This window comes from Egretta garzetta, unplaced genomic scaffold (assembly GCF_000687185.1).
Source record: "Egretta garzetta isolate BGI_Z169 unplaced genomic scaffold, ASM68718v1 scaffold638, whole genome shotgun sequence".
NCBI lineage: Eukaryota > Metazoa > Chordata > Aves > Pelecaniformes > Ardeidae > Egretta > Egretta garzetta.
The window spans coordinates 682,430-693,526 of NW_009260676.1; the positions used below are offsets into that span (position 1 = coordinate 682,430).

At 42.6% G+C, this 11,097-nt stretch overlaps 1 protein-coding gene across 1 annotated transcript; it reads right to left on the reverse strand.

The window, feature by feature from the left end:
• Window positions 1–1,063: 1,063 nt before the first annotated feature.
• MYNN (myoneurin) lies at window positions 1,064–11,065 on the reverse strand. Its single transcript, XM_035901176.1, has 8 exons — window positions 10,996–11,065; window positions 10,594–10,892; window positions 7,889–8,691; window positions 5,793–5,952; window positions 4,896–5,074; window positions 4,534–4,617; window positions 4,024–4,110; window positions 1,064–3,437 (listed from the first exon to the last, which is right to left on the reverse strand). Exons 2-8 carry the CDS (start codon window positions 10,857–10,859, stop codon window positions 3,169–3,171), a joined length of 1,848 nt encoding a protein of 615 aa, XP_035757069.1. The 5' UTR covers window positions 10,860–10,892; window positions 10,996–11,065; the 3' UTR covers window positions 1,064–3,168.
• Between the last annotated feature and the right edge of the window lie 32 nt (window positions 11,066–11,097).

The following is an 11,097-nucleotide window of genomic DNA, read 5'->3' on the forward strand; positions in this document are numbered from 1 at the left end:
CACTGACTTCCGTGCAAAATCGACTGAAATGGTACTGCAACAACGGCGTCACAAATAATAGTGTCATTTTCTCTCCATTACTGTTAGTGGAATTATTAAAATTCCCTCTTGCCTCAAGGTCTCAAGAAGGAGATGTCTGCCTAAACAGATGTCATGCTTTCCCACATCAGTCACGTACAGAAATTACCAATACTGTTACAAACTTTGTACCTCCAAAAAGGAACTCAGAATCCTTAAGCCTAGGAATTAGATGTGCAGCTGATTTCCATGCATCTATTGGCAAAAGGTGCGGTACAGACCTGCTTCTTCAGGTCCTACAGCACCCAGCCTGAACCCACCTACAATTTTTTTTTTCTTATATATATATATATATATTTAAAAATCTATATTCTAGTAAATGAATACAGTTCATAGAGATCATACCTCAGCAGCTGAGATATCTTCACGAAAGATGAGGATAAAAATCAAGACTCTCGGATGGGGACTCAAGAGTGCAGATCACTAAATTATTGCTCCAAGACAAAACTACAAGCCTGTTTATTCTATTAAGAAAGGTTAAAATTGTTGTCTTGTAAAAAATAATAATTATCTTCTTGTCTATAAAGAAAACTAAATGATTAATAAAGCAAGTGTTACTGTTATAAGTATCTAAACAAATCCTGTATAAATCTAAGCACTGTATTTTTTTTTAAAATTCTGAAATCTAAGAATACAGTAATAAGCTATAATTTTAGAAATATAAAAACAGTCCAAACAAACATTGTTATGGAATGCATTTTCTATGTAGGAATGTGACTTTTTAATATTTTTTTTTTTTCCAGAGCTAGTTCTCTCTCACGGTCATTTATCCTGGATACGTTAATCTTCAGGTACTTTTCCTCAGGTAACAGCAGCATATCATTAGTTTATCTTCCAAAGCTGTTTAAATATGAAATTTATCAATTGTACGGTATTGTTCTTTTTCAGTATTCATGACTAAGCCTATGTCTATCCCAAGACTTCTGCTCTATTTTCAGAGAGAGAAAGTAAAGAGAAACCCTAGGACAAGCTACACGGAGTTCGCTTTTTTTTTTTTTTTACACAGAGGCAAGATCCCAATCTTTGTGGTTCTTCAGTCTTAAACAGTGAGGCTAAGCAATCCTTCAGGGGCTACATCAACAACAGAAGATAAAAAAGAAAATGGGGGAGGAAAGGGAGAAATGCCAAACCAACAGGAAAAAAAAAATACAAACTGAGAACTTCACCCATTGTGCTTTGCAGGCGACACGAAGGACATCAGCTGTTTGTAAATGCTGTGGTCAGAGGAGCAAAGCAACTGAAGGTCAGGCAGGTATGGCAATAATTAGCTTCAGCGGGCAGAGTTAGAGATGCGTGCATTAAGAATGTTCGTGGGGAACATGGTTGTACTCCTTGCTGTCCGTGGTAGACTTTATCAGCAAACTGGCCACATATTAAAGCATAAAATATGATCAAGAAGCAGAGTTTTAAACATGCCGCATACTCAGATGACCAACACAAAGAAGTGAAAGGTCTACTACCTTACAAGTACAAATGTGTAGGAAGAGGGGGAAAAAAGAAATCTATAGTCATGCTCAGGAGTCAAGTGACTATTTGCAGAATATTTAAATGAAATCCTCCAAGAAATTTTTCACAAAGTCTGTTTAATTAAGGTGCAGATTAATTATTACTCCATGTAGAACAGAATCAGTTAAGAGGTATCTCCTATGCTCTTCTATTTATCAGTGTCTGGACACAAGGCATCAGTGGAAATAAAATGCTAGCACCAAGTAAATAACCAACAAATAATACCTTTAAATGCTTTGTTGGTACAGTATTACAACTGTTTCCTTACTATTTGATGATTACTTAAATAATGCTTACATTACGTTAATGGCACAAACTGGCAAAACCGAGTATAAAAGTACTCCTATTGTCAACTCATCTTTAACTAAGGACCCTACCAAGACACTAAAAATGTGGCTTTTTAAAAATTTACATTGCATAAAACATGCCTTTACATGAGTCTTGCTAGGTACCAGTTTTGTGCAGTTACTGTGGACAAGTGACACGAGAGGTAAAGCAATACATAAATAACTTCAATTAAAACAAATCAGTCAACAAAACCTTCCCTGGAAGAATATCAATCTGCTCTGTTGTATTCTTCCTTAATGCCCCCTCATGTAGCGATCACTTATTATTTTCACAGTGAAGGGCAGGATTTATTTCCTCTTTTGTACCTACTGTCTAGCACAAGAAGCAGCACTACTGTAAAAAAAAGGATTATGAAGCCATGATTCATGCCTTGCAACAAAGTCAATGCATCTTTTCGTCTCATCTACAACATGCATGTCCCAGCTCTCCTTCTGAGCAACTGTTGCTGTCTGCACCAAAACCAGGGCATTTTAGGGATGGGAAAAATAAATCTGGGACAAGATACAACAATGCTGGATTCACTTAAAACAAAAAAGGGAAGAAAAAGCGACATGTTGGAAAGAATACCCAGTAGTATCTATGCCATCAGAACCCTCTGACTTACGCTACAGGAAAAAAAAAAAATTATCCCTCCTTTACTTGCCTTGTCAGGAAAACACATACAAAACTTTCCCTCTGGCCAGACCTCAGCTGAGGACAGCGGCTTCTGGCCGACAGCATTAAGCAAGCACCTCACCAGAGCACTGGGCTACCTTCCATCGTGTGCCATTACATCACCGCGGAACGCAGGAGCACAAGCTTGTTAGTACATTCAAATTATGATTTTTCCCCTTACACCTCTGGGTTAATATTCTTCAACTATCAAATATGGCTTAAAACGTCTGCTCTCAAATGACGTCGTGACACATCAGATCAGCAAGAACAAGGGAGGAGATCTCCGAAATACATGAACACGTTTAACAGAGAATTCTTAAGGCAGGTGTTGCTGGAAAGGAATCATCTCCTGGAAATCAGTGTTAATTGCAAATAGAAATTTGATTGTAGAGTAGCACAATTCAACAAAAACCGAAAGACAGCACTGCACAATGGAAACGGCTTACGAGTGTCCTTACACAGAGGAAAAAAAAAAGGAACAAGTCCAACTCAAAAAGCGTGACTGCTTGCTTGGTTATGTTCATCCTACCAAAGGTATGCAAGTTCACTACCACATTACCTTGATGGCTCTGCACTGCACTGTCAGTATAACTGCTGCAAGAAAATAAACTGAGGTTCTGAATATCCAGTCACAGCAGATCTCAGTAATGTTTCTGATGAAGGAGACTGACTGCCCGCCACGGGAAGCAGCATCTGATGGTCTTCAGTCCCAATGGGAAGAGGAAGTGCTAAAGACATCTCAGAGGGTTTCACATCTATGGACTCCGATAAAGGACTTTTCTGACTCTGAATGGATTCTTGTTCATTGAAAGAATTATCGAGGGCATTAGAATCAGGGGGAGTTTCAGATCCTGGGGGGAAAAAAAAAAAAAAAAAGAAAACAAAGAAAGAAATGTTCAAAAGCTCCCATGCAAATTCCCTTTCAAATGACTGTCAAACCAAACGCTTGCTGTGTCAAAGACTGCCTGGGCAGCTGGGCTATCCGTGGCCTCCAAGTGCCACGAAGCCCACCTGAGCTGTAAATACAACACAAGCACCGAGAATCGCATCCTCCACTGCTTGTAGCATGACAACTAGATGGACAACACGTTCCAACTTGAGCTCCGCTTGGCATGGTATAAAAGATAGCAATTCCTTAACATCACAGTGAACAACGGAGCTTTGGAAAAAAACTGTAACGATGCACAATTTGTGTTTGCTATAGCAAAGCAAATGCTTGAAAATTTGTCTTGAATCTACTTTAAAGCATGTACTTTATGCTTTTAAAGGTTTGGGCGCCTCTAAAGTGGACGCTTTGGGCTCTAAAGAAAGCTACTATGCAAAAATCTTTTACTTTCTAATTTTAGGCCTGGATGAGGAAAAAAAAAGTATGTTATTTGGCACTGAAGACAAAACAGTTGATGCAGTTTCTTACAGTTCTTTGCACAAGCAACTCACCTGTGTGAACCTTCATTTTGTGCTTCTTAAGATTTTTTATATCTGTGTAAGAATTTCCACACATTTCACAGATAAATGGTCTTTCACCTGAAAAAAATTGGTTTGGCAGTTAGAACAATTGAAGGAAAACACAGTTAGAGATGTAGGATAATGGATTTTAATGTTGTATTTTAACATGCAACTTTGTAACCCCGTTATTTTGTCTGTGTGTCTGCATTCAACCTAAAATTGTTTCCAGAATAATAGATTAAAACAAGTAAAAACCCCCAAATGTTAGAAGTAAAGCCACGATCATACATCAACACCTACGCTGTTACACATATCTTAGTCTGAAAAGGCAATTAAAAAAAGTTTCGCAAATATTTTCTTTAAATTATGTTAACACAGAGATACATAGATCAACAAACTCTGCTACTTTCAAGTACAGCACAATATGGTGTATTTTAAAGGCAAAAGGGTAGAGGTAAAATATTATTTATAGTGCAGGAAGCAGCCTGTCTGGAAACTGACCTGTGTGGGACCGAAAATGTTTATTGAGCTCTCCAGAGGAAATAAAACTCTTTTCACAAATGCCACAGATATATGGCTTCTCTCCTAAAGGAAACACAAGGAGTTTGTTATTTCAACATACAAACCAGAATACACAGAAAGAACAAATCAAAATGAAACAGAGGTAATGTCCAACGGGAGAAAGAGCTCCCTAAACTGGAGTCAAAGGGAAAAAAACACGAGAAAGGAGCTGGATGGCAACTCCAGAGGTAGCTCCCACTCTGCTGACCCCCTGGTCGTTACCGATCTCCGACCCCCCTGCAGGCAGCCAGCCCTCCCTCGCCGGGCCAGCTCGAGTACCGCACTGCTCTGCATCCCCTCACCTGTATGTTTTCGGGAATGGGTGATGAGAGAACTCGAGACGGCGAAGGCTTTTCCACAACTGTCACACACGTAAGGCTTCTCCCCTGTGTGGCGACGCACGTGGTAGGTGAGCGTGCTGGCCTGAGCGAACCGCTGGCCGCACCGATCACAGACGTAGGGCTTCTCGCCGCTGTGCTTCCTGCGAACGAACAGAGACGTCAGCGACCTCCCGGCAGAAAGAGAGGCAACACCCACGATTAAGGAACTTTCCTCAATTAGTACTTTATCCCCAGAGTTCCTCATGCTAATGTTCCGTGAACTAAACAAAAAAAACCAACGTAACAACTGTGAGTTTGGGTTTGAGTTAGCGGTTTCTCACGGAGCGGAATTCACTGTCTGTTGGCCGTGGGAATCGGCACATCCGTGATTTCAGTGGCAGCTGGATTGAACTACAGGCCCTGCCCACGTAACACGCACCACGAGAACTCAGCACATTTTGCATTACGGTGTACTGAAAGATGAAATGATGATTCCTAACAAGGGAACATAATTCCTGCTCCTGCCAAAAAATGCAAAAAGACAGCGAACAGTGAGAACTGTTCTGTCTCGCTTCCTGTCAAGGAACGCTCTCCTTTTCGGTGCTACAAGCAGTTTACAACAGAATAAACTGAACCCCACACCATTGCCATAAGGATACCAGCACATATGCTGCAACATTCATAAATTGCAAATCGCTTCCCCAGCGAGCAAGTACATAGATCTAAATATTCTGTTACGCAGTGTGAACAAAGACCCAAGAGAAAAGGAGCAGAAACAACCAAGTTCGGCGAACGTGTAACCCTTGCTCATGCTGGAGTAAGTTATTCTGTTTAAATAAACACATGGATAAGCATTTGCAGGATATCGCTTTTGCCTACCTGGCATGAATCTTCAGATTGCTTGAAGTTGCGAACTGCAGATTGCAGACATCACATTTGTATGGTTTCTCTTCTCCATGATGCATCCGACTGTGGAACACCAACTGGCACTTCTGAGCAAAGCCTTTGTCGCACAGTTCACATTTGTATGGCTTCTCCCCTGGTGAAGAAATAAAGCCCTTGTGCTCTCTGCATCTCCGTAAGGAAGCTTTCCGATCTGTTACCTGACCAAAGCTCAAGTGCCTGTTCTCCTACTTCTTACAAATAGCATCTCGGAACGTCCCGTCATCAGCCCACTGAAGTGGAACGTGCCAGGGATACAGCGGCTAACAGACTATTTTTGAACACATTACCATTAGTGGAAAAAAGGTAATAATTCATATTTTTAATTATGCCATTTCCCCCCCCCCGTTATTTTAAGAATGCTACTACTACATTTTCAGACTTTTTGCTGGTCACGTCTATTCATGATTCTGAATATTCAAGATATGCCACCAGTAAACTGTCCGCCTTTTCTTGCCTGTCAAACAGCAACAAGCCTTCAACGTATGGTCTAGAGCTCACCAACTCCTTGTTACTGTCTGCTGTAGGATGCCACAGGTATCTCTGGCTATTTTAGTGGTCAGTACAGTCTCATGTAACGGATCGTGCAACTCTGCGGCCTTAGATGACAGCATAAAAGAGCCAATCTCTGCATTTCCGTGGCAGCACACAACCAAACCAGGAACTCAACAACTCTTGAGTATGTAAAAACTTCAAAACCCGAAGTATTAGACATCTAACCTGCCATCTAGCAACCAACACCATGAAATTCCCTCCCTACTCACACAACAATTCCCAGTACAACACCCTCAAAAGCAGATAGCGCAGCTGACGTTCCCGCCACAAACTGTCCCCACATACTGCGCACAAGCTCCAGCTCGTACGTGAATCTCTGGTTCGTTCTTGGCTGACAATATTTGAAATCCTCTCCCTCGGTTACCAAAAGAGCAAGGGCGTTCTCCTGCAGCTGTACACCTCAACACCTCCTACTTCACCTCTTTCATGTCTTCACAGCTTCCTGGAAAGCGCTCCACTGCTGGTGGCCCCTGGCTCAGAGTTTTCCAAAGGAGAAAAAGAGCAATAGTAAACAATTATTTGTCTGATTCACTGATACTTCAGAATTTTGAATGCCAGCCACAAAAGGAAGAAAACTACGCAAACCAGGTCCCTCTGCTGCTCACTGGGCTAAGTACAGCAGCAAAGGCAACAGCAGAAGAACAGCTATGCCAGATCAGCCTGAAGAAGGAACTAAGTCTAGTCTAGAACTAATGCATCAAGTCTTCCATCTCTAGGGAAGAACATGAGAAAGGACAAGCAAGCACAGTCCCTCTCCCGTACGCCTTCCCAGGCTCCAGCAATTTGCTTTTCACAATCTTTTTAAAGTCAGACATGTTGTTTTAACGTTTAAGTGTTCGTAATTGATTTTTCTTCGATGCTTTGTTCAGTAGCTCTCGATTCAACACGAACTTCTGGCGATGTCATTGAACGCAAAGATCATGACACCATCACACATTTCAGCTGCGCATTTTACTAAAGACAATCTCAAATGCTGTACCAATTCAGCCACCTCCCCTACCTTTTCTGAAGACCCTACAGGAGAAGTTACCTACTTGTCACAAGATTGCTTTTTTCCTCGCCCAGTTTTGTTATCAAACATATATTAGGATTTGACGTTTAAAAAAAAGCAGCAGAAATTCTAGAATAGAGCACAGCGAGCTTTTCATGCTCTACTGGCAATAGTTTTTGGCACTCCATCCCCTTTAATCACTCTACAGAGTTAAAGCGTAGCCAGCTCTTCTGAGTCTTCCCAGAAATCAAGGTGCTCAGACTAACAAAGCCCTCCCTAGCTATTTAAAGTAGAAACTATGATTTTGTGCTGAAAAGCATTGAAACATTTCACGCTGCCAGGATACAGGTACTATCCCCATACACATGCCAGCGGCAGACAAATTTTCTAGAGGAAGAAGCCAGAATGCAAAGATCTTTTTAGTCTTGTATTCGCAGGCTGGGACTGCGGGTCTCCACAGCCCACGAAGACGAGGCCAGCGGCTTACCTGTGTGAGTTCTTACGTGTGTTTTCAGCTGATTGCACTGGGTGAATGCCTTCCCACAAAGCTGACACACGTATGGTTTCACTCCTTTGTGTATTCTCATGTGTCGACGGAGGCTACTGGCTTCTGAAAAGACTTTTCCACACGTGTTGCACACCGGCTTAGCTTTGGAGTACTTCTGGTCCAGTTCTTCCCCCGGACTCTCCAGCTGGTAAGCGTTCTTTTCACTGGCTATGTTAGACATACAGTGCTCCTTCAGCGCACAGCTTTGCTGAGGCTTTCCCCGCTTCTGTTTTGCTGCAATAGTCTGAACTAGGATATCCTGCGCTGCCAGCGTTTCGCTTTCCACCACGGACGCCAGCTGTAGTTCAGAGTTATCGCTGCCTTGGGCAGCCTGTTCCGTTATCTGGGTGGCCAGCTTATTTGCATCTAAAAACATTTCAATGGATGTGTTCTCTGCCACTTCATTCTGATATTGTACGGATTTGTTCTGTACGCTTTTGGGGGAGCTGAAATTCTTCTTCCGCTTTTTGGTTTGAGAAGATTTCTTTTCTAAAGCTGCTTTCTTTGCCTGTGGTGGAACCAACTCTGCAGAAGCAGCGTCTGCTTTCTCCCGATTATTGTAATCTCGGAGGGTCAGAAGGCAAGTCTGCTGATTTATTTCAACGTTTCCAGTGATACTAGATGTCTCCGTAGAAGAGGGATTAGCAATAAAAGCAAAGTCTTCCATCTTGATTTTACATTTGGTGACCACTTCTTCTACTTTGAGATAGTCGGCAGCCTGGTGAATTTCTTTAACATTCCAGCTGCAAGAAAACAAGAGGTGGGTGACAACATTCCGGACAAAGCAAACATCCGTTCTGTACCCACTGTATCAAATTCAGACGGCACAGCTACTGTCAGAAAGCGTAACTCTGAGAACACATACAGCAGGATCGAATGCCTTAGTGCTGCAGTGCCGGAAGGCACCAGTATGGCAATTTCTCCCAAATGCCTATGCCTAGTGGGGTCTGCACATCCACAGAACTGAGGATTTTATTTTCAGTTGCATGCCTTTTGTAGAAATTTTAAGTTAAAAGGCCAATTGTAAGGTGGTGAAGCTCAACATGGGGTTGCTGTTGTTCCAAAAAGCTCAGAAATCACAGCATGAAGGGATAAAACACTGGAGGAATAAAATGCATCAACTACCGTTCCATAACCCCGCTGCTGAAAGCCTTAAGTAATTCGTAAGCGGTGCATTCACCTCAGCACTTCTGCGAGGCAGGTATTAATCTTGTTTTATAAAACGATTTGCAAACAGTCTTAATTCTGTATCAGCTGCGCACAGACAACATTAACACCAAGGATGTCCTCACCTCAACTACTACGCTCTATTTTTCAGCTCCTGCAACACAGGCCTTGACAGTCTAGAAAAAAAACCTGACCTGGAAGAGGTGGCAACACGTACCATCAATGCATTTATGGATTTACAGCACTTTTAAAGAGAGATTAATGGTAAACAACATCATTCTAGCAATCTGTTCCACAATAAATGTAACAAACAATGAGTAACCAGCCACAATTACTCTCTGTACACGAATACAACTGTATTCCACTAGCAGCGAGTTCAAAGTACACCCTCCTGGCATCACTCACGACCCCACCATCACAGAAGACATGAGAACTTGCGGATGGTTGCAGCAGTCACCCAGAGGGATATCACACAAGATGAGGGGTGCACAGGGCCAGACCCGCTTTAGTCAGACAGTTCCCCCTGGGGGAGAACAGTACTTTCCCCTGCCTCTTCCTTCAGAGATCAAAACTGCTCAGAATCAGTGCAGAAACACTGCTGCTACGGTCCCAGACAGACATCAAGAACGCTGCACACGTCTGCTCATACGTCATTTGCGAGGCACCGGTCACTAACTTCACCATGTAGCTGCATACACGGCTCTGCTGCTATTAATGCTTGTAGCTAACTTAAAAAAAAAAGACACCGCCTCGCATCTGTGTTCTGAAATTATCGAGTACGAGTCTTCAGACAACAATAGCAACAAAGCTTTTTTAAAATGCGTTTGATAGCAGACATTGAGAAAGGAGTTAAAATCCTGCCCTACGTGCTCCTAAGCAGCCCCACTTCCCTCATGAGGGATAACCTCTTTCTTTCCCCCAGAGGAAAGCGCTGCAAAGAATCCTCACTGTGCATGAGGGAACACGAGGGGCAAAACATCAACACAGTAAGTCACTTTTTTTTTCTATGACTCCCTTCGGACACTGTAATAAGATCACGTGAATTCTAACCAACATATTTTCTTTAAATTGTGCCTATCCTCATGCATTCCTCAGACTTTAGTCTCGAGTGTATACACAGTTTCTGTGTGTTCTGTGCAAAAATGAGACTTCTATCATCCACCTTCAGAAAGAATGCACTCATCCTTCCCTCTCCCAGTAATCACATCAGATTGCTAATCCCTTCCAATCCAGACAGAAAGACTCGGAGAGCGAAACTACCAACCAGTGAAATATCAGACCACGTACTTTGTTTCGGCAGGCACATGCCATGTGGTATTTTAAAACACACAAACAGAGGATCCTCAACTTGTTAATGTGCATCGTACCCACTACTGTGTGCTTCTCCAGACCTTATTACAGAGAGCAGAAAACCCAGTACTGCCTTAACACAAAGTTTATTTCCCTGTTTTCTCTCCCCCTTTAATAGCTCATGTTACCTGTCAAGGTTTAAGTTTCCCGTATAAATAAACTCCAGGAGTTTTTGGAATCCATCAGCTTTCACTTGAGTCTGATCCAAAACAACATTGTTGTCAGACGCGTCCCTGTAAAATGCACCGAAGTACTCGCTGAAAGAGGCAAGCACGTTTCTGTGTGCCTTGAATTGGAATTCACCGATAACGACAGTGCAGTCGCAAAGAAAGCCGGCCTCTCGCTGCTTGTTCAGCCTCTCCAAAAGGTGCTCACAGTGATGGGAATACTGCATTTTGATAACGAGCTGCAGCCTCTTTGTTCTGATCTGGGAAAGCCAAAAAAAAAAAAAAAATTACATGCAAGACTTAACTTTGTTTTCCCCTCTAAGAGAGTAAGTTCGCGACTACAAAAGACTCGGTGTACCAAACCTGCGGGGTAGTTTGTGCAGCGGCGCTTTTGTAGGAGGCACAGAGAAAGGGGTGGGGAGCCAGGGCCGGGGCGAGGGGCGCGGGCGGGGGGATTCGCTCGCC